This window comes from Ovis canadensis, chromosome 11, assembly GCF_042477335.2.
Source record: "Ovis canadensis isolate MfBH-ARS-UI-01 breed Bighorn chromosome 11, ARS-UI_OviCan_v2, whole genome shotgun sequence".
Taxonomy (NCBI): Eukaryota; Metazoa; Chordata; class Mammalia; order Artiodactyla; family Bovidae; genus Ovis; species Ovis canadensis.
In genome coordinates, this window is record NC_091255.1 from 56,515,492 (window position 1) to 56,541,379 (window position 25,888).

Here is a 25,888-nt window from a genome sequence, read left to right on the forward strand (position 1 = left end):
AGTAAGTTAGAAAACAGGTTCGAGAAAGGAGTATAGAGTTAGTCATCCAGGAATCTTTACCCACTTCAGTGTCCTGGCATTAGCTTCATCATGTGCAAACCCCACCTCCTGAGCCCAGAGCTCCATGGAACAGTGAATCCTAAACGGGAGGGAGGAAAGGGTCTTTCAGGCTCTTTGGTCCACCTTAGTGGAGGCTTAGCCTGCCTCCTGCCTTTGCTTCTCACTGCCACGTGGTGTCACTGTTGACAGTGTCCCTCCCAGCCCATACAGATCCAGATTCCTGGTGGGCTGCTGCTGATCCTCCAGGGAGGATGATCTACTGTTCAGGTCCAGCTTAGGGGACACCTTGCATGGGGTTCTTAGAGAAGGGTACTTTGGATGCCTTGTTCCCTAAGTCTCCTCAGATTTGGGTAGGCTCTTCCCCTTGTAGATTCGGAACTTCTATTTCCTTTCCCCAGAGGAGGTGGTCCCTCTTAGTCAATTGTTAAAGCACAAAGGATCTTCTTACATTTCTTTTCTGGAACAATTGAGCTAGTCTCTGCTCACCCTACTAAGGGCAGTGTCTCCAGGAAACCCCACTCCCTGAAAGGTTTTGATCATACTCCTTTTCTGAAAATAGAGCAACCAGCTCACACTTAACTGCATTTATCCTGATTTTCTCCAGGTGAAGAGCTACATTTAATACTCCAAAAGTTTATCCTGTTAGAAAAGTCAAGGCGACTTTTTTTTAGACCTGAAAAAACACAAATCTTCAGTGGGATAATAATAACATTTACGTAGTATACAACTATATTTGGAAAGAGATGACTTAGTGCTTATAAATACATAGCACGGTGTCATATATGTGTATTCACAAGTATTAGTTTGTCCTATATAATGATGGTGATAATCAATGAACTGAAAGCAAGAGTCAGAAATCCATGACAACCACTGTTAATGTATGTGAGCAAAAGTCATTCACATCATCAATACTTCCTTACTCTTTTTCCCACTGTGTTCTCTCTTCATTTTTTTCTACTCTGTTTTCTTTCCTCTACTTTTTCCTTTTTTTTAAGTTTATGTTCCCTAAGATTTAGGACTACTGGTAGGATGTCCAGTTGTCCCAGTTTGCATAGAGCTGAGAGTGTCCTGCAATGGGTCTTTTGATGCTAAAATTGGAAAAGTCTCATACAAACTAGGAAGAATTGTTCATTCTAATACTGGTATCCCTCAAAATGTTTCTCAGCTTTGCCAGGGCATTCTGACTCAAAGAAGTCACAAAACAGTATCATTTTTGCTTCTCCCAGAAGCCCAGGGCCTGTAAATCTGAGGAGGACTCATGAAGAAAGGGAAAAGTGTCAGTTCTCTCAAATGTATATAAAAGGACAAAGCTCACTGTATGTATTTCAGCAATAGTGATGGAAAGGATTCAGGATGGCCATTTCAGGTTAAACTTAAAAGATTAAAGGAAGTTAGGAAAACATTATTCCAAAGGGTCTAGGATTACTGGAGCTCTATCTATTGAATTCTTTCTTATGTACATCTCACTAATCATAGGGAAGTTGTTTTCATTAAAAAATATTTAAAAAATTTTTAAATTATGCATTAGGATGTAATATATAACATAGTGACTATATTTAATACTGTATTGCTTATTTGAAAGTTGCTAAGAGAATGGATCTTAAAAGTTTTCATCACAGGACTTCCCTGGTGGTCCAGGGGTTAAGAGTTTACCATCCAATGCAGGAAATTTGGGTTTGATCCCTGGTTGGGGAGCTAAGATCCCACATGCCTAGTGGTCAAAATACCAAAACATAAAACAGAAGCAATATTTTTACAAATTTAATTAAGACTTTGAAAATGATCCATCTTTTTTAAAAGTCTTTAAAGACAGTTCTCATCACAAGAAAAAAATTTGTAATCATGTATGCTGACAGATTTTAGCTAGACTTATTGTGGTGATCACTTCATAATACATACAAATATGAGATCATTGTATGAAACATACGTATATCTGATGCATTAAAAATATATAAACTAATGCATTATATGAAACTAATACAATGTTTTATGTCAATTATACCTCAATGTGAAGATTTAAACTGAGGTAAAATATACATAACGTTTACTACACACTCATATTGTGTAACCTGTCCCCAGAACTCGTTTTCATTTTGCAAAACTAAGAGCCTGTTAGGCAGCTCCCTGTTGACCCTCCTCCCAGCCCCTGGTAACCAGCATCCTACTTTCTGTCTCTATGAATTTGAACACTCCAAGTACTTCCTATGCGATGACTCATCTAATATTTGTCTTTTTGCCCTTGGCTTATTAGAACTTTTAAAATTGACTGGTTGTGGACTTCCCTGATGGTCCAGCCTTCCAGCGTAGGGGGTGCAAGTTTGATATCTGGTCAGGGAGCCAAGATCCCACAAGCCTCCTGGTCTACAAATCAAAACATGAAACAGAAGGAATATTGTAACAAATTCAATAAAGGCTTTAAAAACGATTTTTAAGAAGCCTATTTATTTTAAAAAAATAAATAGAAAATAAAATTAACTGGCTAGAACTGGAAACAGAAAGTGCTGAAACTGGCCCAGGTCTCTCGTCTCCTTTTGTTCCTTTTTGCCAAGCTCACATGTGGACACGTGCAATTCATCTTTGTGGTTCAAACTCAGTAATTCTCCACCTTCTTACTCAGGGAGCATTTTAAAATTATCTTGTCCAGGTTCCACTCCCAGATTCATTAAATTTAGAATCTCAGGGATTCTAGGCAAACATCCCAGGCCTTTCTAATTTGCTTTTAAGATTGCCATCCAGTGCCTAGCTGGAGAGCTGAAAGGCAGATGTGTGTGTGTGTGCTGTGTGCTTAGTTGCTGCTGCTGCTAAGTCGCTTCAGTTGTGTCCGACTCTGTGCGACCCCATAGACGGCAGCCCATGAGGCTCCCCTGTCCCTGGGATTCTCCAGGCAAGAACACTGGAGTGGGTTGCCAGGTACTTAGCTGTTTGCAACTCTTTGCAACCCCGGGGACTTCAACCTATCAGGTTCCTCTGTCCATGGGGATTCTCCAGGCAAGAATACTGGAGTGGGTTGCCATGCCCTCCTCCAGGGCATCTTCCCAACTGAAGGATCGAGCCCAGGTCTCCCGAATTGCACTCGGATTCTTCATCATCTGAGTCACCAGGGAAGCAGATGAATAGCTGGCAAATCAGAGTTTAGGGAAGATGATCTTCAGGGTCTCTTTTTTTTTAATTATTTATTTATGGCTGCACTGGGTGCTCCTTGCTGCGTGGGCTTTTCTCTCATTTCAGTGAGCAGGGGCTACTGCTCGTGTCGTTCAGGTTTCTCATTGCAGTGGCTTCACTTGCTGTGGCGCACAGGCTCTAGGCGTGCAGGCTCAGTAGTTGCAGCTCCCAGGCCCTAGAGTGCAGCGGACTTTAGTAGTTGGAACATGTGGGCTCATCAAGTTCTTTTTAAATTCAAAAACTTTGCAAAATCAACTGGCATCTTTCTAATTCTCAACCAGCAGTGGTTGAGTTGTTTCAGCTAGGCTTAGAAGGAGAGGAACCAGAGCTGTCTGGAGTGTGTCTCTCCCTGCAGTTTACTGCTGTCTTGGCAAGCCCACTGTCCTGTCCTACTCTTTCCCACCCCATGGATTGTAGCCCACCAGGCTCCTCTGTACATGGAATTTCCCAGGCAAGAACACTGGAGTGGGGTGCCGTTTCCTACTCCAGGGGATCTCCCCAACCCAGGGATCAAACCCAGGTCTCGTGTCTGCCTGCGTTATCAGGCGGGTTCTTTACCACTAGAGCCACCCAGGAAGCCACATAGAGGCCTCTTACTGGTGGCTATAACACCCCGCTCCTGCCGCATTTCATTTAACACATACTTCTTAATATGGCTCACTTTCCCTTTAAAACACTTATTCAAGTGATAGATAATAGTGTTTGTGCTCAATACATCAATTTCTAAAAGGCCTTGAGATTTGCAAATAATTCTAAAGTCAAATGGGGACATTACAGGGATATTGATTTCAGTTGAATGTAAGAGATACTTTACTGAAACCTGAGGGGTTTAATAGAATAAATTGCCTTATGAAAAAGTGATTCCCTTGACACCAGTGCTACACAAGTGAGTATGACCTGTGAGATATACTATAGAGTAAGAATCCTAAATTAGAAGAAATTAGGATGACCTGTGAGGAGGCCCTGTGCATGCGTGCTAAGTCATTTCAGTCGTGTCTGACTCTCTGCGACCCCATGAACTGTAATCCCCCAGGCTCCTCTGTCCATGGGGATTCTCCAGGCAAGAATACTGGAGTGGGTTGCCATGCCCTCCTCCAGGGGATCTTCCAGACCCAGGCTTCGAATCCATGTCTTCTGTGGCTCCTGCATTGCAGGTGGATTCTTTACCACTGAGCCAACTGGGAAGCCCCTGTGAGGCCCTCCTAAATCCAAAATTCCATGATTTTTATTTATTTATTTTGGCTGCACTGGGTCTTAGCTGTGGCATGTGGGATCTTTTTAGTTGCAGCATGTGGGATCTAGTTCCCTGAACAGGGATCAGACCCAGGCCCCCTGCATTTGGAGCTTGGGGTCTTAGCCACTGCACTACCAAGGAAGTCCCCCAAACTCCATGATTTTAAAGTCAGACAATTAAAGATTGACCTGAAGCAGAGGGATGGTTTCTGAGCTAAGAAATGGAGCTCCAGGGTTCTGATTACTCCAACTTTCAACCATTCCCCAAGTATCTTTACACTAATTACTAAATGTAAGATATCCCAAGTGAATACACATGTGTGCCATTTGGAAGAAAATTCATTACAGCATGTAAGAACTTCCTAAAAGCTTTTTAGGAAGATTTGCTGATTATTTTCATTGTAGAAGAATTATTGATTTTGTAGCATCATGTTTTCGGAGAAGGCAATGGCACCCCACTCTAGTACTGTTGCCTGGAGAATCCCATGGATAGAGGAGCCTGATAGGCTGCAGTACATGGGGTCACTGAGAGTTGGACATGACTCAGTGACTTCACTTTCATTTTTCACTTTCATGCATTGGAGAAGGAAATGGCAACCCACTCCAGTGTTCTTGCCTGGAGAATCCCAGGGACGGAGGAGCCTGGTGGGCTGCCATCTATGGGGTCACACAGAGTCGGACACAACTGAAGCGACTTAGCAGCAGCAGCAGCAGCAGCATCATGTTTTACAAATATGGATAGAAATAACAAAACATAAGAGAAAAAGAAAAAGAAGAGATAACCCACAATTTTAGTCAGAGATTTTACAACTCATTTTTCAGTACTTAAGGAAGTAAATAGGCTGCCTCCCCAAAAATCATCTTTGTTGTTAATTTCTTAATTTACATTAGAGGACATTCTCCATATGAATTCAATATTGTTAAATGCTTTGATACTTGTTTTATGTTCCTGAAATACTTGGAAATTAAGCAACATAATTCTAAATTGCCATAGTCAAAAGAAATCCCAAAGAAATTTGGAAAATATTTTAACTCGAGGATAATGAAATCACAAAATATCAAAATTTGTAGCATGTAGCTAAAGCACTGATTAAAGGGAAATATCAATAACATCAGATATGCAGATGACACCACCCTTATGGCAGAAAGTGAAGAGGAACTAAAAAGCCTCTTGATGAAAGTGAGAGGAGAGTGAAAAAGTTGGCTTAAAGCTCAACATTCAGAAAACGAAGATCATGGCATCCGGTCCCATCACTTTATGGGAAATAGATGGGGAAACAGTGGAAACAGTGTCAGACTTTATTTTTGGGGGCTCCAAAATCACTGCAGATGGTAACTGCAGCCATGAAATTTAAAGACGCTTACTCCATGGAAGAAAACTTATGACCAACCTAGACAGTATATTCAAAAGCAGAGACATTACTTTCCCGACTAAGGTCCATCTAGTCAAGGCTATGGTTTTTCCTGTGGTCATATATGGATGTGAAAGTTGGACTGTGAAGAAGGCTGAGCGCCGAAGAATTGATGCTTTTGAACTGTGGTGTTGGAGAACACTCTCGAGAGTCCCTTGGACTGCCGGGAGATCCAACCAGTCCATTCTGAAAGAGATCAGCCCTGGGATTTCTTGGAAGGAATGATGCTAAAGCTGAAACTCCAGCACTTTGGCCACCTCCTGCGAAGAGTTGACTCATTGGAAAAGACTCTGATGCTGAGAGGGATTGGGGGCAGGAGGAGAAGGGGACGACAGAGGATGAGATGGCTAGATGGCATCACTGACTCGATGGACGTGAGTCTGAGTGAACTGCGGGAGTTGGTGATGGACAGGGAGGCCTGGTGCACTGCGATTCATGGGGTCGCAAAGAGTCAGACATGACTGAGCGACTGAACTGAACTGAACTGAACTGAACCATACTTTTAAATCTTATATTTGTAAAGAGTAAAGCTCTAAAGTTAGTAATCTAAAAATCCACTTAAAGAATAGAGGCTTTTAAAGAAGAAAACTTAAAGTGAGTAGTAAAGTAGAAATAATAAAGTTATGAGCAAAATTTAGCAGACAATAGGGTTACTTTGAACATCTAAGCATTAATTTATCGATCACTGGTTACTTAGCCAAGGTGCTTGGGTGACTAAAAACAACTTTAAAACTGCCCTTTGAAGTGTATTTCGGAAGAACATTCAGGCTGCCATTAGGGAAGCAGAATGTGATTCAATTCCTTTGGAAAAACACAGAGCACTCCACAGTTCAATGCAAAAATAGCTGAAGCTTCTTACCTGCCGTAATGTGTCAATCACTTTAGAAACCTCATTTCATTTACTCCTCACCCAAGCCTTATAAGGCAATACATTATTATCTCTATTTTGTAGGTGAGCAAACTGGGTCTTGGGGAGGTTAAGTAATTTCTTCCTGAGCACAAGTTCAAGTCTAGGTCTTTCTGATTCTTTCCCTTGTTCCAAGTTATCCCAATCCATTCCTCTAATAACAGATTGCTCACTGACTGCTTGAAGAGCAAATGTGTTTGGGTTAAAATTTGCCCTTAAAATGTTTCAATATGAATTAGTTGCCAATGTTTAAACATTTGATTTTACATGAAAGTGTGGATACCCTGTCTGTCTTGAAGAATCAGAAGGTCTGGCAGCCCTGCATCTGAGTTTTTTTTTTTTTTCTTTTAATTTATTTATTTGGCTGAGTCAGGTTGTGGCACTTGGGATCTTTAATTTCAGCATGAGGGATTTAGTTCTCCAACCAGGGGTTGAACCTGGGCCCCCTCCATTGGAAGCACAGAGCCTTATATGCTGAACCACCAGGGAAGTCCCCTGAGGTCTTTTAATTAGTTTTGGCTGTGCTGGGTGTTGGTTGCTGCAAGAGGGCTTTCTCTAGTTGCAGCGAGCAGGGGCTACTCTACTTTCTAGTTGTGGTGAGCAGGCTTCTCACTGAGGGGCTTCTCTTGTAGCACAGCACAGGCTGTAGGTGTGAGGGCTTTGGTAGTTGTGATATACAGGCTTAGTTGCCCTGAGGCATGTGGAATCTTTCCAGATCAGGGATTGAACCCGTGTCCCCTGCATTGGTATGTGGATTCTCAGCCACTGGACCACCAGGAAAGTCCTCCTGCAGTCCTGAATGCAGGATAAGGCAATGTAACAAGGCTGGGTGGGCTGCATCCTTAGCTGGGGCCTGAGACTTTAGGCTGCCCTGGTTCCTACCCCTCTGTGCTATGTCCTTCACAAGCAGGCTAAGGGCTGGTTGCTATTTCTCCCTTCACATGCAGCCCTTGCCACTTATGTATATAACCTGCCTGGCACCTGTTGGCACTGAATTTGCAACCCCTCACTTAGAACTGGGTCCCAGGTGGCGCTAGTGGTAAAGAACCCGCCTGTCAATGCAGGAGATACAAGAGACGCTGGTTCAATGCCTGGGTTCGGAAGATCCCCTGGAAGAGGAATGGAAACTCACTCCAGTATTCTTGAATGGAGAATCCCATGGACAGAGGAGCCTGGCGGGCTGCAGTCCATGGGGTTGCAAATAGTCGGACACGACTGAAGCAACTTAGCATGAACACATGCATTTAGACTCTCTCTTCCACATCTCTTGACCCAGTTCAGATCCCAAACATTCTGGTCCAATTGGTCCCAAAGCCATTTTTGCATGGTTCCCATTTCCCACAGGGCTTCCCTGATGGCTCAGAGAGTAAAGAATCTGCCTGCAATGCAGGAAACTCGGGTTTGATCCTTGGGTTGGGAAGATCCCCTGGGGAATGGCAACCCCCTCCAGTATTCTTGCCTGAAGAATCCCATGGACAGAGGAGCCTGGCAGGCCACAGTCCGTGGGGTCACAAAGAGCTGGACACAACTGAGTGACTAACACACACACATTTCCCAAGGGTAGTTGGGCCAAGTGTGTAGTCACCTTAAAATTTCTGCACAAAACTAATTCTACGCTTTCTCTCATCACTTCCTCACATGTTGGAGGCATTTTCTCTCCCTCTGTACTTCATAGCCTGTCTTGCTTTAATTTCTTCCCACTCTTGGAGGCTAGGTTCAGTTTGGTGGGCTGATGAGGGAAGGAGAAACCGCTCCAAGCACTTTAGCGGGTGGGACTGAAGGCAGAGCCCTCCTGAGCTGTGAGTGTCCTATGAGTGGGGCTGGAACTAAGGACCAGGGGCGAGGACCGGGTGTGTCACAGAGAAGGGGATGTGCCTGCTTCTTTCTGGCCCAGGAGGAACCGGGTCAATTATTCAGCACCTGGGTACCCATAGAGCCCACAGCACCCCTGCTATTGTCTTCCCAATCCTCCCCCTCGCTGTCCTGCCTGACCCCACCCCCTAGAATAGAATGACACCTACTCAGACAATGTGATGCAATTTCCTCGCTTTATTAGGAAAGGACAGTGGGCACTGGAGTGGCACCTTCCAGGGTCTAGGAAGGCACAGGGGAGGGGTAACAACAGATGGCTGGCAACTAGAAAGCGCAGCTGGCCTCCCCGAAGCGGCGACACTTCATGACCCTCAGGTACGTCTCCGTCTTGTGCAGGTCCTTCCGGAAGCAGGAGAGCAGACTGTAGTTCTTGAGCAGCGCATCATCACTGCGCATGTTTGTGTCAAATTTGTCATAGGTCTGCTTGAGGATCTGCCCAGCCCGGGGGGTAACATCTTCCAGCTCCTGCCAAGGGAGGGAGAGACAGAGAGGCCGAAGGGCCCTGAGGAGCGGCTCCCTCCTGCCCGCTCCATTTTCCACCCTCCCCTATAGGCTTGGAGAAGGGCGAGGACGGAGGTTTCAAAAGGGGAAGAGGTTTCTCCTGGGTCAAGGCTGGGCTGCTAGAAAGAGAGAGAGAGCAGGGATCTCTCTCCCCCAGCCCACGTGTGTTCTCCTGGCTAAGCCAGGAGAGGGTGAGCATGGCCCCCAGCATGGAAGGGACCCAACAATGCCATCCTCACCCGCATCAGGGCCAGGATGCCTTCCTCCAGGTCCTTCAGCTTCTCATAGACACGGTCCGAGGTGCCAAACACCAGGCTGTTGGTGAAGACTCTGCTGAGGAACTGCAGGGGCCCAAGCCATGACCGGATAAGGAGCAGTGAGATGCGAAGCAGCTCCAAGTCCTGCTGGCAGATGGGTGGTTGGTGGGTGCCGCGGGCTCCGGCAGCCCTGCAATGTCGGCCTCTGCCCGAGGACCTCCTGCCACCACCACCAACCATCATCCTCCACTGCCATCCAACACCCTCTGCCACCTCGGGGAGAAGGACGCCCCAGGCCCGGTGCAGAGAGCTGGGGCAGCCTACTTAGGATGAAGGAGGTCCTCTGCTCCTCGGTCCTAGGTGGCCACTCACTGATTTCTGCTGGGCCTCGTTCTTGCTCGTGGGGGCTGGGATGGTTTCGGAGAAGCAGAAGGCAACCTGGGTGTTCTGGATGGAGTATCTCTGTCCCTCCGGGATGTAGGTGCGCTCCTGGGGGGAGAACACACCCACCCAGGTCTCAGCTGGTGCGGGGTTCCCCTCACTGCCTTATTCGGAACCCTCCCCACCCCACACACCCCCATTTCTACTCCCCTGACCACATCCTTACTTGGATAAAATACCACTGAGGTCCTCAGTTCCCTCCCATTGTGTGGAGGGGGTGCGGATTCACCCCTTCCTGCCTCCCCACCTCTAGGACACATCTCTGGGGAGCTTACAAACTCTCTGAAGGTGTCAGCAGCCAGTTGATGCAGGTGCTGAGCCCGGAGCACAGCGTTGGCAAACAGGCGGGACAAGGACATGGCTGGGAAGGCGCCCACCACCTGAGTCCTGAGCAGGCAGAGCAGGGTGAAAGCCAGGAGCAGGGAGGTCCGGGGGCCTAGGGAGAGACCAGGAGGGCCGCGACGGAGGGGCCCAGAGAGCTAGACGCCTGATCTCCTGCCAGCCCCGCCTGCCCTTCCCTCCAGGGACTGAGAACATTTCAAACTTGGCCAAATGTCTGGGTGTAGATACCTATGTTCGCATTCGGAAGCCCTAAAACCCAAAGCTGTGGACACATCCATCGGCAGGGCCCCCCGCATCACCCCCTTAGGACACGCTAATGGAGGGGATTTTCGTGAGCTTACCTGCAGCCATCATAGCTGGTGAGCTGTCAGCAGGACCCTGAGTCATCTGGTGAACTGGGTCCTGGGATCCTGGAATTGGTCCCTGCTGGGCCCTTGTCTAACTCAGTGAAACTATGACCCGTGCTGTGTAGGGCCATCCAAGACCGATGAGTCATGGAGGAGAGTTCTGACAAAACGTGGTCCACTGGAGAAGGCAATGGTAAACCACTTCTGTATTCTTGCCTTGAGAATCCCATGAACAGTATGAAAATTCAAAAAGATATGACACTGAACAATGAACTCCCCAGGTCGGTAGGTGCCCAATATGCTACTGGAGATCAGTGGAGAAATAACTCCAGAAAGCAGGAAGAGATGTAGCCAAAGTGAAAATGGTACCCACTTATAGATATGATTGGTGATGGAAGTAAAGTTTGACGCTGTAAAGAACAATATTGCATAGGAACCTGGAATGTTAGGTCCATGAATCAAGGTAAATTGGAAGTGGTCAAACAGGAGATGGCAACAGTGAACATTGACATCAACACAGATATCAGAGAAAAACGGACTGGAATGGGTGAATTTAATTCAGATGACAATTATGTCTACTACTGTGGTCATGTACGGATGTGAGAGCTGGACTGTGAAGAAGGCTGAACGCCGAAGAATTGATGCGTTTGAACTGTGGTGTTGGAGAAGACTCTCGAGAGTCCCTGGGACTGCCAGGAGATCCAACCAATCCATTCTGAAGGAGATCAGCCCTGGGATTTCTTTGGAAGGAATGATGCTAAAGCTGAAATTCCAGTACTTTGGCCACCTCATGTGAAGGGTTGACTCATTGGAAAAGACTCTGATGCTGAGAGGGATTGGGGGCAGGAGGAGAAGGGGACGACAGAGGATGAGATGGCTAGATGGCATCACTGACTCGATGGACGTGAGTCTGAGTGAACTGCGGGAGTTGGTGATGGACAGGGAGGCCTGGTGCACTGCGATTCATGGGGTCGCAAAGAGTCAGACATGACTGAGCGACTGAACTGAACTGAACTGAACTGAACCATACTTTTAAATCTTATATTTGTAATGAGTAAAGCTCTAAAGTTAGTAATCTAAAAATCCACTTAAAGAATAGAGGCTTTTAAAGAAGAAAACTTAAAGTGAGTAGTAAAGTAGAAATAATAAAGTTATGAGCAAAATTTAGCAGACAATACAGTTACTTTGAACATCTAGGCTTTAATTTATCGATCACTGGTTACTTAGCCAAGGTGCTTGGGTGACTAAAAACAACTTTAAAACTGCCCTTTGAAGTGTATTTCGGAAGAACATTCAGGCTGCCATTAGGGAAGCAGAATGTGATTCAATTCCTTTGGAAAAACACAGAGCACTCCACAGTTCAATGCAAAAATAGCTGAAGCTTCTTACCTGCCGTAATGTGTCAATCACTTTAGAAACCTCATTTCATTTACTCCTCACCCAAGCCTTGTAAGGCAATACATTATTATCTCTATTTTGTAGGTGAGCAAACTGGGTCCCGGGGAGGTTAAGTAATTTCTTCCTGAGCACAAGTTCAAGTCTAGGTCTTTCTGATTCTTTCCCTTGTTCCAAGTTATCCCAATCCATTCCTCTAATAACAGATTGCTCACTGACTGCTTGAAGAGCAAATGTGTTTGGGTTAAAATTTGCCCTTAAAATGTTTCAATATGAATTAGTTGCCAATGTTTAAACATTTGATTTTACATGAAAGTGTGGATACCCTGTCTGTCTTGAAGAATCAGAAGGTCTGGCAGCCCTGCATCTGAGTTTTTTTTTTTTTTTCTTTTAATTTATTTATTTGGCTGAGTCAGGTTGTGGCACTTGGGATCTTTAATTTCAGCATGAGGGATCTAGTTCTCCAACCAGGGGTTGAACCTGGGCCCCCTCCATTGGAAGCACAGAGCCTTATATGCTGAACCACCAGGGAAGTCCCCTGAGGTCTTTTAATTAGTTTTGGCTGTGCTGGGTGTTGGTTGCTGCAAGAGGGCTTTCTCTAGTTGCAGCGAGCAGGGGCTACTCTCTAGTTGTGGTGAGCAGGCTTCTCACTGAGGGGCTTCTCTTGTAGCACAGCACAGGCTGTAGGTGTGAGGGCTTTGGTAGTTGTGATATACAGGCTTAGTTGCCCTGAGGCATGTGGAATCTTTCCAGATCAGGGATTGAACCCGTGTCCCCTGCATTGGTATGTGGATTCTCAGCCACTGGACCACCAGGAAAGTCCTCCTGCAGTCCTGAATGCAGGATAAGGCAATGTAACAAGGCTGGGTGGGCTGCATCCTTAGCTGGGGCCTGAGACTTTAGGCTGCCCTGGTTCCTACCCCTCTGTGCTATGTCCTTCACAAGCAGGCTAAGGGCTGGTTGCTATTTCTCCCTTCACATGCAGCCCTTGCCACTTATGTATATAACCTGCCTGGCACCTGTTGGCACTGAATTTGCAACCCCTCACTTAGAACTGGGTCCCAGGTGGCGCTAGTGGTAAAGAACCCGCCTGTCAATGCAGGAGATACAAGAGACGCTGGTTCAATGCCTGGGTTCGGAAGATCCCCTGGAAGAGGAATGGAAACTCACTCCAGTATTCTTGAATGGAGAATCCCATGGACAGAGGAGCCTGGCGGGCTGCAGTCCATGGGGTTGCAAATAGTCGGACACGACTGAAGCAACTTAGCATGAACACATGCATTTAGACTCTCTCTTCCACATCTCTTGACCCAGTTCAGATCCCAAACATTCTGGTCCAATTGGTCCCAAAGCCATTTTTGCATGGTTCCCATTTCCCACAGGGCTTCCCTGATGGCTCAGAGAGTAAAGAATCTGCCTGCAATGCAGGAAACTCGGGTTTGATCCTTGGGTTGGGAAGATCCCCTGGGGAATGGCAACCCCCTCCAGTATTCTTGCCTGGAGAATCCCATGGACAGAGGAGCCTGGCAGGCCACAGTCCGTGGGGTCACAAAGAGCTGGACACAACTGAGTGACTAACACACACACATTTCCCAAGGGTAGTTGGGCCAAGTGTGTAGTCACCTTAAAATTTCTGCACAAAACTAATTCTACGCTTTCTCTCATCACTTCCTCACATGTTGGAGGCATTTTCTCTCCCTCTGTACTTCATAGCCTGTCTTGCTTTAATTTCTTCCCACTCTTGGAGGCTAGGTTCGGTTTGGTGGGCTGATGAGGGAAGGAGAAACCGCTCCAAGCACTTTAGCGGGTGGGACTGAAGGCAGAGCCCTCCTGAGCTGTGAGTGTCCTATGAGTGGGGCTGGAACTAAGGACCAGGGGCGAGGACCGGGTGTGTCACAGAGAAGGGGATGTGCCTGCTTCTTTCTGGCCCAGGAGGAACCGGGTCAATTATTCAGCACCTGGGTACCCATAGAGCCCACAGCACCCCTGCTATTGTCTTCCCAATCCTCCCCCTCGCTGTCCTGCCTGACCCCACCCCCTAGAATAGAATGACACCTACTCAGACAATGTGATGCAATTTCCTCGCTTTATTAGGAAAGGACAGTGGGCACTGGAGTGGCACCTTCCAGGGTCTAGGAAGGCACAGGGGAGGGGTAACAACAGATGGCTGGCAACTAGAAAGCGCAGCTGGCCTCCCCGAAGCGGCGACACTTCATGACCCTCAGGTACGTCTCCGTCTTGTGCAGGTCCTTCCGGAAGCAGGAGAGCAGACCGTAGTTCTTGAGCAGCGCATCATCACTGCGCATGTTTGTGTCAAATTTGTCATAGGTCTGCTTGAGGATCTGCCCAGCCCGGGGGGTAACATCTTCCAGCTCCTGCCAAGGGAGGGAGAGACAGAGAGGCCGAAGGGCCCTGAGGAGCGGCTCCCTCCTGCCCGCTCCATTTTCCACCCTCCCCTATAGGCTTGGAGAAGGGCGAGGACGGAGGTTTCAAAAGGGGAAGAGGTTTCTCCTGGGTCAAGGCTGGGCTGCTAGAAAGAGAGAGAGAGCAGGGATCTCTCTCCCCCAGCCCACGTGTGTTCTCCTGGCTAAGCCAGGAGAGGGTGAGCATGGCCCCCAGCATGGAAGGGACCCAACAATGCCATCCTCACCCGCATCAGGGCCAGGATGCCTTCCTCCAGGTCCTTCAGCTTCTCATAGACACGGTCCGAGGTGCCAAACACCAGGCTGTTGGTGAAGACTCTGCTGAGGAACTGCAGGGGCCCAAGCCACGACTGGATAAGGAGCAGTGAGATGCGAAGCAGCTCCAAGTCCTGCTGGCAGATGGGTGGTTGGTGGGTGCTGCGGGCTCGGGGCAGCCCTGCAATGTCGGCCTCTGCCCGAGGACCTCCTGCCACCACCACCAACCATCATCCTCCACTGCCATCCAACACCCTCTGCCACCTCGGGGAGAAGGACGCCCCAGGCCCGGTGCAGAGAGCTGGGGCAGCCTACTTAGGATGAAGGAGGTCCTCTGCTCCTCGGTCCTAGGTGGCCACTCACTGATTTCTGCTGGGCCTCATTCTTGCCCGTGGGGGCCGGGATGGTTTCGGAGAAGCAGAAGGCAACCTGGGTGTTCTGGATGGAGTATCTCTGTCCCTCCGGGATGTAGGTGCGCTCCTGGGGGGAGAACACACCCACCCAGGTCTCAGCTGGTGCGGGGTTCCCCTCACTGCCTTATTCGGAACCCTCCCCACCCCACACACCCCCATTTCTACTCCCCTGACCACATCCTTACTTGGATAAAATACCACTGAGGTCCTCAGTTCCCTCCCATTGTGTGGAGGGGGTGCGGATTCACCCCTTCCCGCCTCCCCACCTCTAGGACACATCTCTGGGGAGCTTACAAACTCTTTGAAGGTGTCAGCAGCCAGTTGATGCAGGTGCTGAGCCCGGAGCACAGCGTTGGCAAACAGGCCGGACAAGGACATGGCTGGGAAGGCGCCCACCACCTGAGTCCAGGGCAGGCAGAGCAGGGTGAAAGCCAGGAGCAGGGAGGTCCGGGGGCCTAGGGAGAGACCAGGAGGGCCGCGACGGAGGGGCCCAGAGAGCTAGACGCCTGATCTCCTGCCAGCCCCGCCTGCCCTTCCCTCCAGGGACTGAGAACATTTCAAACTTGGCCAAATGTCTGGGTACAGATACCTATGTTCACATTCAGAAGCCCTAAAACCCAAAGCTGTGGACACATCCATCGGCAGGGCCCCCCGCATCACCCCCTTAAGACACGCTAATGGAGGGGATTTTCGTGAGCTTACCTGCAGCCATTATAGCTGGTGAGCTGTCAGCGGGACCCTGAGTCGTCTGGTGAACTGGGTCCTGGGATCCTGGAATTGGTCTCTGCTGGGCCCTTTTTATACCCTGGCTTCTTCTCTCTCCCTTTCCCCCCACCTGTGTGCTCTATACATTTATGCAAGGACCACTGGCAGCCTGTGCTAATGGATAATTTAGAACCTCCTCTCACTCATCCTGTTCCCGTTCCTTCTCTGGGGTCATGTCCCCCAGGCTCGTCATTATCCCCTCTCCACTGCCACCCGCCTGAGGGCTGTGCATACAGGGTCTCAGCTTGAGAGCCCACCCCATAGGTTTTCTTTTTAAGGGGGAGGTAGCAGAAACAAATGGGCTTCCCAGGTGGCTCAGCGGTAAAGAATCCAGCTGCAAATGCAGGAGACTCAGGTTCAATCCCTGGGTCAGAAAATCCCCTGGAGAAGAGAATGGCAATCCACCCCAGTATTCTTGCCTAGAAAATCCCAAGGACAGGGGAGCCTGGCGGGCAACAGTCTCAGTTTAGTTCAGTTCAGTTGCTCAGTCATGTCCGACTCCTTGGGACCCCAGGAATGTAGCACGCCAGGCCTCCCTGTCCATCACCAACTCCTTGAACTTGCTCAAACTCATGTCCATTGAGTCGGTGATGCCATCCAACCATCTTACCCTTTGTCGTCCCCTTCTGCTGCCTTCAATCTTTCCCAGCATCAGAGTCTTTTCCAATGAGTCAACTCTTCCCTTGAGGTGGCCAAAGTATTGGAATTTCAGCTTCAACATCAGTCCTTCCAATGAATATTCAGGACTATTTTCCTTAAGGATGGATTGGTTGGATCTCCTTGCAGTCCAAGGGACTCTCAAGAGTCTTCTCTAAAACACAGTTCAAAAGTGTCTCTTTTTAACTTCAGTGCTCAGCTTTCTTTATAGTTCAACTCTCATATCCATACATGACTACCAGAAAAACCATAGCTTTGACTTAGATGGACCTTCATTGGCAAAGTAATGTTTCTACTTTTTAGTATGCTGTCTAGGTTGGTCATAGCTTTTCTTCCAAGGAGAAAGCATCTTTTAATTTCATGGCTTCAGTCACCATCAGCAGTGATTTTGGAGCCCTCAAAATAAAGTCTCTCACTGTTTCCATTGCTTCCTCCTCTATTTGCCATGAAGTGATGGGACCGGATGCCATGATCTTCGTTTTTTGAATGTTGAGTTTTAAGCCAACTTTATCACTCTTCTCTTTCACTTTCATCAAGAGGCTCTTTAGTTCTTCACTTTCTGCTATAAGGGTGGTGTCATCTGCATATCTGAGGTTATTGATATTCCTCCCAGCAATCTTGATTCCAGCTTGTGCTTCATCCAGCCTGTCATTTCACATGATGTACTCTGCATATAAGTTAAATAAGCAGGGTGACAATATACATCCTTGATATACTCCTTTCCCAGTTTGGAACCAGTCAGTTGTTCCATGTCTGGTTCTAACTGTTGCTTCTTGACCTGCATACAGATTTCTCAGTAGTCAGGTAAGGTAGTCTGGTATTTCCATCTCTTTAAGAATTTTCAACAATTTGTCAAAGGCTTTTTGACAGTCAAATGCTTTGGTATAGTCGATAAAGAGAAGTAGATGTTTTTCTGGAACTCTCTTGCTTTTTCTATGATCCAACAGATGTTGGCCATCTGATCTGTGGTTCCTCTGCCTTTTCTAAATCCACCTTGAACATCTGGAAGTTCATGGTTCACGTACTGTTGAAGCCTGGCTTGGAGAATTTTGAGCATTACTTTGCAAGCATGAGAGATGAGTGCAATTGTGCAGTAGTTTGAACATTCTTTGGGATTGTCTTTCTTTGGGACAGGAATGAAAACTGACTTTTCCAGTCCTGTGGCCCCTGCTGAGTTTTCCAAATATGCTGGCATATTGACTGCAGCACTTTAAAGCATCATCTTTCAGGATTTGAAACAGCTCAGCTGGAATTCCATCACCCCCACCAGCTTTGTTCGTAGTGATACCTTCTAAGGCCCCCTTGACTTCACATTCCAGGGTGTCTTACTCTAGGTGAGTGATCACACCATCATGGTTATCTGGGTCATGAAGGGTTTTTTTTGTATAGTTCTTCTGTGTATTCTTGCCACCTCTTCTTATTATCATCTGCTTCTATTAGGTCCATACCATTTCTATCCTTTATTGTGCCCGTCCTTGCATGAAATGTTCCCTTCGTATCTCTCATTTTGTTGAAGAGACCTCTAGTCTTTCCTATTCTATTGTTTCCCTCTATTTCTTTGCATTGATCACTGAGGAAAGTTTTCTTATCTCTCCTTGCTATTCTTTGGAACTCTATATTCAAATAGGTATCTTTCCTTTTCTCCTTTGCCTCTAGCTTCTCTTCTTTTCTCAGTTAAGGCCTCCTCAGACAACCATTTTGCCTTTTTACATTTCTTTTTCTTGGGTATGGTCTTGATCTCTGCCTCCTGTACAATGTCATGAACCTCCATCCATAGTTCTTCAGGCACTCTGTCTATCAGATCTAATCCCTTGAATCTATTTCTCACTTTTACAGTACAATCATAAGGGATTTGATTTAGGTCATACCTGAATGGTCTAGTGGTTTTCCCTACTTTCTTCAACTGAAGTCTGCATTTGGCAATAAGGAGTTCATGATCGGAGCCACAGTCAACTTCCGGTCTTGTTTTTGCTGACTGTATAGAGCTTCTCCATCTTTGGCTGCAAAGAAAATAATCAATCTGATTTCAGTATTGACCATCTGGTGATGGCCATGTGTAGAGTCTTCTCTTGTGTTGTTGGAAGAGGGTGTTTGCTATGACCAGTGCATTCTGTTGGCAAAACTCTGATAGCCTTTGCCCTGCTTCATTTTGCATTCCAAGGCCAAATTTACCTGTTACTCCAGGCAACAGCCTTGTCTAACTCATGAACCACAGCCTTGTCTAACTCATGAACCACAGCCTTGTCTAACTCAGTGAAACTATGACCCATGCTGTGTAGGGCCACCCAAGACCGATGAGTCGTGGTGGAGAGTTCTGACAAAACGTGGTCCACTGGAGAAGACAATGGTAAACCACTTCTGTATTCTTGCCTTGAGAATCCCATGAACAGTATGAAAATTCAAAAAGATATGACACTGAACAATGAACTCCCCAGGTCGGTAGGTGCCCAATATGCTACTGGAGATCAGTGGAGAAATAACTCCAGAAAGCAGGAAGAGATGTAGCCAAAGTGAAAATGGTACCCACTTATAGATATGATTGGTGATGGAAGTAAAGTCTGACGCTGTAAAGAACAATATTGCATAGGAACCTGGAATGTTAGGTCCATGAATCAAGGTAAATTGGAAGTGGTCAAACAGGAGATGGCAACAGTGAACATTGACATCAACACAGATATCAGAGAAAAACGGACTGGAATGGGTGAATTTAATTCAGATGACAATTATGTCTACTACTGTGGTCATGTATGGATGTGAGAGCTGGACTGTGAAGAAGGCTGAACGCCGAAGAATTGATGCGTTTGAACTGTGGTGTTGGAGAAGACTCTCGAGAGTCCCTGGGGCTGCCAGGAGATCCAACCAATCCATTCTGAAGGAGATCAGCCCTGGGATTTCTTTGGAAGGAATGATGCTAAAGCTGAAACTCCAGTACTTTGGCCACCTCATGGGAAGAGTTGACTCATTGGAAAAGACTCTGATGCTGAGAGGGATTGGGGGCAGGAGGAGAAGGGGACGACAGAGGATGAGATGGCTAGATGGCATCACTGACTTGATGGACGTGAGTCTGAGTGAACTGCGGGAGTTGGTGATGGACAGGGAGGCCTGGTGCACTGCGATTCATGGGGTCACAAAGAGTCGGACACGACTGAGCGACTGAACTGAACTGTGAGCAAGAATCCCTTAGAAGAAATGGAGTAGCCCCCATAGTCAATAAAAGAGTCGGAAATGCAGTACTGGACGCAATCTCAAAAATTACAGAATGATCTCTGTTCATTTCCAAGGCAACCCATTCAATATCACAGTAATCCAAGTCTATGCCCCAACCAGGAACGCTGAAGAAGCTGAAATTGTACGGTTCTGTGAAGACCTACAAGCCCTTCTAGAACTAACACCCGAAAAAGATGTCCTTTTCATCATAGGAGCTATAGTCTATGTGGCCTCAAAAGAGTCGGACCCGCGACTGAGCTACTAAACAACAACAAGCAGAAGGGAGTATCCTGAGCCCAGGCACAACTCTGGCAGGGTGTCATTGTGGGGTTGTTCCCCAGGTGAGGGAGGCCCGAGCTGGTCCCCTGAAGGAAGTGTTATCTCAGGATGGAAGTATCTTGAGAGCTATGTGGATGCTTCCTCACTCTCTACCCACTTCTCCTCCCTGCAATGCTCCTCTCCATCCACCAGAGAGAATGTGTGTTTGGGGAAAGGGAGCCAAGGATAGCAATAGATTCTGAGGTTTCTGGGCACAAGTTCCTCCTTCGCTCCATCACCTTCCTCCTGCCACCTGATCCAGACTGAGGTGGATGCAGTGCTAACCCGTGACCGTTAGAGGGCTTCAGTCCCACACATCGCTCTTCCTGAACGTCCCTGCTCTGGTAGGTGGGTGGGGGCAAAGGACGGAAGCTTGAGGCATAGCCCCTACTCCTCGGATGTGCTGCAGAAATCCCAGGAACAGACACTGACCACAAGTGCTTGCTCCCGTAGCCCTGTTACCATCAGAGAATCTCAGCTGGAAGAGCCCTTGAAGGCTTGAGTCCCACCCCCAGCGCTGAAGCATAGCATCCTGAAAAATTGTTCTCTAGTCATTGTAGTCTCCTCCCAGTCTTTCTCCTCCTCCATTTAGTATCTGTATGGAGCTTATCAGGCTGTGAAAAGCATGCCCATGCAGCCCATATCAGACCTTCAGGATCATCTTGTGAAGGAGGTATGGTTATCACCCCCATTTTACAGAAGGGGAGACTGAGGCTCAAAGAGGCATACTTACAAGAGCTACTTCAGCCAAGACAGCAAATCTCCAAATGCCTACTCTTCTCATTGCAGCACTCCAGGTCCTTTCTTCAAAGCAGACTGAGTGGGCGCCACTCTGCGTTTTTAGCTTCCTGATCACAAGGATCCTGCCTCTAGTCACAAGAGTCTCTGCCTCATTTTGTCCTCCCTTCAGAGCTTGTCATTTTCCAGGTGAGACCAGCCCACAGACACGGGATGTGTGGCAGAGACCACACAGCAAGGCAAGGCCTGAGTTAGGAAGGCTAGAACTACAAACTTCCCACCTCTAGGTGCCTAGAGTTGGGGCTATTTCAGCATCCAGAAGTCGCCAGCATTGAATTGTCCCCAAGGATAAGAGCAGGAAAGAACATATTCCCCTCCATTTAAACCTTCTACCCCTTGAGTCTAAATACATTTAGCACTTGACCCTGTGGGAAAGCAAGAAAGAAACAAACCTTTTTAGAGGTGGTTAGTGATGGTGTTGCCAACCAGTGTTGAAAAGTTATACCCTGTGGTCCAGAACTTGAGGGCTTGCACCTTGTGACCTTCCCCTTTTAAGATCAGAAGACAGAGCTCTCTTTTTTTCCTGTCATTCGTGAACCGTCACCCAACCATGCCCCTGATTCTTTATCTGCTACCAAGGGCACTGGGACCTGTGGGAACTGTCCCAGGCTCAACTGTAGGAGGACCGGAGGGGAGTGTCATGAAAGAAACAGTCTCTGGGACTTCCCTGGTGGTCCAGTGGCTAAGACTCCATGCTTCCAATGCAGGCGTCCTGGGTTCAATCCTTGGTTGGGAAACTCAGTCCCCCATGCTGCAACTAAAGATTCTGCAAGCTGCCATTAAGACTCCGTGCAGCCAAATAAATAAAAGAAATTTATTTAAAGAAAGAAAGAAACTGGCTCTGATGAAGGTAGGGCCACAGGAAAAGTGTGTGCTCAGGCTCTGACTCTTTGCAACCCTATGGACTGTAGCCCACCAGGCTCCTCTGTCCATGGGGTTTCCCAGGCAAGAATCCTGGAGTGGGTTGCCATTTCCATTCCAGGGGATCTTCCTGACCCAAGGAGCGAACCCATGTCTCCTGCATTGGCAGGTGGGTTCTTTACCTCTGTGCTGCCTTTCCTTTACTTCCGGTGCCACCAAAGGGGAGGAGCCAGGTGGAAAGTAGGGGAGGGTCTCCGAGCCCCATGCAGCATTCTACCTCTTCTGCCACTTCTTCCTTCCAGGCCACCCGGGGAAGCAGCACTGAGGTGGAAGCTCCCATGACGGGCTTCTGGCTAATACTGGGGGGACTAGTACGTGAGCTGTGGACCACAGGAGAAGCCTCAGGCCTTCCCTAGGAGTGAGGGTACCGGAGCCTGAGTTGGGGATTGCTCGAGAGCCACACAAGGTGGGCACGGTGAGGAGAGGTGAGTCCAGGCAGGGGACTGCCAAGAACAGGTGGGACCAGTCAGAGCAGGGGAGCATCTCCTCTCACCAACCCACTTCTTGTTGGCCCACAGGATCCTGGAGGTCCCTGGGATACACCTTTCTCAGAACTGGAAGGTGTGGGGGTGGATACTGGTGATCCTCTTCTCTATAAGGTCTTTTTCAGGATTTTTCATAATGAAGACACACACATAAGTCATTGCTAGTAGAAGATAAACTTTGAATTAGACTTGGGATTTTCCTGCCCATGCTAGGGAGTCACTCATCCTTTCTTGGGGCATGACCTGGGGCCAGACCCACAGCTTCTCCACTTTCAGAGACTGCCGGGCAATGGCCTCTGCATGGTAGCCGGTGGGCAGAGGCTGTGATCAGCATCTCCAGAGCCAGGCCCATAGGGTTAGAGATGAATTCCACCATCATCTTGGAATCCATGAATTTCAGCATGTTTGGCAGCCCTTCATATTGTCAGATTCGATTGTCTCTGGGGTTCTCTGTACCCATCATGGATACTCACAGATTTACTCTTGATCTGAGTGTTAGTCGCTCAGTCATGTCTGACTCTTCAAAACCCCATGGACTGTAGCCAACCAGGCTCCTCTGTCTGTGGAATTCTCCAGGCAAGAATACTGGAGTGGGTTGCCATTTCCTCCTCCAGGGGATCTTCCCAACCCAGGGATCAAACCCAGGTCCCCTGCAATGCAGGCAGATTCTTTCTGAATGAACCGCCAGGAAAGCCCACTCTTGATCTGAAAGTGGCCTCTTCCAGGTTTCAAGAACCCCTCCAAGGTTCAAGTCCACTTGGCTTGGGGCCATCTCATTATTTAGAGTCATACTTGCCCTGGTCTTCGAGAGAGCCGCAAAGGGACTGGAGGTAGCTCTCCCCATTTCTCTCTGTCACTTGAGGTCCATGCTTCCCATCTCTAGCTCTGTTCTGCCTTCCTTGAATCCAGAGGCTGGGATTGCCCCCAGGATATGCACCACTTCTTCGACTCCAGCACAAGTCTGATGGCTGAGTGGATCACAGCTCATTGGGTCAACGTCTTTAAGAATGTTATGTGGGGATTCTCAAAGGCTTCTCCAGGGGACATGCGTAAGTCTAGCATTTCTGAGCACTTTCCATGTGCCAGGCGCTGTACTGAGTGATGTGGGGAGGATTGTATGAGGATATATCCTTCATACAAGGATACTCAGGCTCAGAGATAAGTAGTTTTCCTGGAGTGATAGCAGCCCAAGGTCCCGGTCTTTCATGGTGCCAAGCTGCTTAGAAGCCTCACCTAGGAAAGATGGTAGCGCTGCTGGGCATGGACAGAACTATCCTTAGTGCAGAGCTGGCAGGATGGGATCAAGTCCCCACTCAGAAAATGTTCAATAGGACTTCCCTGGCAATCCAGTGGTTCGGTTCAGTTCGGTTCAGTTCAGTTCAGTTCAGTTCAGTCATTCAGCCATGTCCGACTTTTTGTGACCCAGGGGTTAAAACTCCCTGTTTCCAGTGCAGGGGACATGGGTTTGATCCCTGGCCAAGGAAGATCCCACATGCTGTGTGGCATGGCCAAAAAGAAAAAGAAGATGTTCAAGGAGCTTCAGCCCAGAATGAGGTCCACAGGTACAGGTACCAAGACGAGCAGCAGAGAGAAAGCCACCTGATGCAGCCCGATTTAATGAACCAAGTCACATCATCCTTCACACTTGTGTTGCACGTTTCAGTGTGCATCACATTTTCACTTCCTTTATCTCATCGGACCCTTGGGTTTGCCAGAGGATTCAAGCATGGAGGAAGGGCCCAGGAGGGCTCTGGAGTGGGGGTGGGGAGGATGAGGGCAGGCACCCCTGTGAGTCGATGGGGGTGTTGTTTACAGTGGGTGAGGATCTCTGAACAATCTAGAAGTGCAAAACAACCTACATCACTGGACCTACTGGGTAATTTCACCTCGGGGATGACTCCCCAGGGGGACAAGCCCATTGAGAACGAATTAGTAAGTACCGGGGTGTGTCCAGCAGCTGTGGGAAGTCTGAGGTGCTTTCCTGATTGGTGCTGTCAACTGGAAATAACCTCTGCCTCCTTCACCTTATTCTGTGGTTGTTTGTGAACATCTTACCCCCATAGGGGAAGGTAAGCTCTTTGAGGCTGGGTTCATGCCTTTCATCCCTCCATTCATTCACTCATCCTCTTATTCGTACATTAACCAATTCAATAAGAAGTTGCCGCACCTTCCATGGGCCAGGCATCCATGTACCGGGCAGATGGGCAGACCTAGATGAACAAAGGACACCACCTTTTCTCTGCTGGAGTTTACAGTCTATGGGAAAGAGAGACAATAGCAAACAAATAAATACCTAACAGTAACATGTATCCAGAAATTCCACACTGTGAAGACTACCATGAAAGAAAGAGCTAAGAGGTGAGAATATAGCTCTGGGGAGAAGGGAGGGACTTGGCACCTGGAACCACATTCCCAGACCCCAGGAAACTCAACAGGCATCCGCCGAGTGGATTGAATGGATGGAAGGACAGTGTCAAGGAAAGAAACTCAAATATCCCCCCGGCCAGGAATGGCCAGGCAGGTCATGCTGTGTCTGTAGAATGAACTTCGCATAACAAGTGTGGAAAAAATGATAACGTGGGATCTTGCAACACCCAGCAATACACACCTGAACAAATTCAAATGTAAAAAGGGGACGGGGTGGCATGCATATGCCGAGGGCAAGCACACAGATGTTCAGTAGACCCACAGCTCACAGAACCTGAGCCCCAGACGGGACCTCACGAGGCGTCTGGCCGCCCACTCCTGCCACGTGAGAAAGTGATCTTAGGGCTGAACAGAACAATGTCTTTTATTATTATTGTTTGAAAAGTGCATTAGGATCTGTATAAATGTGTTTTAACAAACTACACTCTGAATTCAGGGTTTCAGGCTTGCTGTTTCGTGTTCTCTGTGGGGTCACCTAAGTTTCCAAGTAAAGGCTCTGGGCTGGGAGAGGGCCGCCAAGGTCTCCCTGACAGACGAGCTGGGTTGGTTTTGGTTTTTGTTTGTATCTGAGTCAATAGCGGTTCCCGAGGATGCTGTGACCAGGTGCAGCAGCGTGGAGAGCAGAGACAAATCCAGAAACTTCACAGTGTGTGGACTCTGAATCTAGCTGCTGAGGTTGCCTGCAGAGAGCAGAGCGCAGCAGCGCAGGATCCCAAGCCCCTCACCCCCACTCCCCCGGGGCTGAATGGCTTCTGAGGCCTTTCACAGAAAACCCAGCCAGGCTGTACCCCTGCTGGGGGTGGTCCACAGACACCCAGACAGCCTCAGCTTTCCGAGTTTTGTTTTTCTCTCATCTCTGATTCTGCTGGAAAAACACCCAAACCCTCTGGCCTGAGCGCCCCTGACCTAGCAGCACCTGCAGACAGGGGGCCGGAAGTCAAGCTAAAACGGAGGAGGAACCAGCTTGTGCTTCCACCAGGCCCCCGAGGGACTGGGCTGGATTCCCCCAGTGGGCAGCGGGGCATGTGCCCAACAAGCGGGCCTCGGGCTGCATTCTGGGAGGAGGAAGGCTGAGGAGTGGCCCGACATCCGGGCCTCTTAGGAAGGAGCGGGGCCTTCGGGACTCAGGAACAAGGGGACACATTTGGAGATGGTTCCCAGGACAAAGCTGTCCCAGGGTTCTCTCCTGATGGCCCTCCTCCTCTGGCCCAAGGCCTCTGAGCTGCAAAGTCCTTCAGGGGAGGCAGCTGTGATATAGTGGAAAGAATGCCACACTTGAAGTCTGAAGGT

The 25,888-nt window shown here is 48.2% G+C and overlaps 2 protein-coding genes across 5 annotated transcripts; both read right to left on the bottom strand.

Annotated features, from left to right (window-relative positions):
* Positions 1-8,810: 8,810 nt before the first annotated feature.
* On the bottom strand, positions 8,811-10,601 carry LOC138414758 (somatotropin-like). Its single transcript, XM_069542539.1, has 5 exons — positions 10,529-10,601; positions 10,121-10,281; positions 9,777-9,893; positions 9,387-9,548; positions 8,811-9,111 (listed from the first exon to the last, which is right to left on the bottom strand). The coding sequence occupies exons 1-5, from the start codon at positions 10,572-10,574 to the stop codon at positions 8,911-8,913; spliced, it is 687 nt and encodes a 228-aa protein (XP_069398640.1). The 5' UTR covers positions 10,575-10,601; the 3' UTR covers positions 8,811-8,910.
* Positions 10,602-14,003: 3,402 nt separating this feature from the next.
* LOC138415294 (somatotropin) lies at positions 14,004-18,442 on the bottom strand. 4 transcript variants are annotated; one of them, XM_069543710.1, is made up of 7 exons: positions 18,311-18,442; positions 16,396-16,596; positions 15,723-15,791; positions 15,315-15,475; positions 14,971-15,087; positions 14,580-14,741; positions 14,004-14,304 (listed from the first exon to the last, which is right to left on the bottom strand). In XM_069543710.1, the coding sequence occupies exons 3-7, from the start codon at positions 15,730-15,732 to the stop codon at positions 14,104-14,106; spliced, it is 651 nt and encodes a 216-aa protein (XP_069399811.1). In that variant the 5' UTR covers positions 15,733-15,791; positions 16,396-16,596; positions 18,311-18,442; the 3' UTR covers positions 14,004-14,103. The 4 variants fall into 4 exon arrangements, with proteins under 4 accessions (XP_069399811.1, XP_069399809.1, XP_069399813.1 ...); XM_069543708.1 differs by lacking the exon at positions 18,311-18,442 and having other exon boundaries at positions 14,580-14,744; positions 16,396-16,476; XM_069543712.1 differs by lacking the exons at positions 16,396-16,596; positions 18,311-18,442 and having other exon boundaries at positions 14,580-14,744; positions 15,723-15,864.
* Positions 18,443-25,888: the final 7,446 nt, after the last annotated feature.

Coding starts and splice junctions, on each gene's coding strand:
- LOC138414758 (XM_069542539.1), bottom strand. CDS start 10,574: ATGACTCAGGGTCCTGCTGACAGCTCACCAGCTATGATGGCTGCAG. Junction 9,894..10,120: donor CTGACACCTTCAGAGAGTTT/GTAAGCTCCCCA, acceptor TTCTCCCCCCAG/GAGCGCACCTACATCCCGGA. Junction 9,112..9,386: donor GCATCCTGGCCCTGATGCGG/GTGAGGATGGCA, acceptor CTCCCTTGGCAG/GAGCTGGAAGATGTTACCCC.
- LOC138415294 (XM_069543708.1), bottom strand. Junction 15,088..15,314: donor CTGACACCTTCAAAGAGTTT/GTAAGCTCCCCA, acceptor TTCTCCCCCCAG/GAGCGCACCTACATCCCGGA. Junction 14,305..14,579: donor GCATCCTGGCCCTGATGCGG/GTGAGGATGGCA, acceptor CTCCCTTGGCAG/GAGCTGGAAGATGTTACCCC.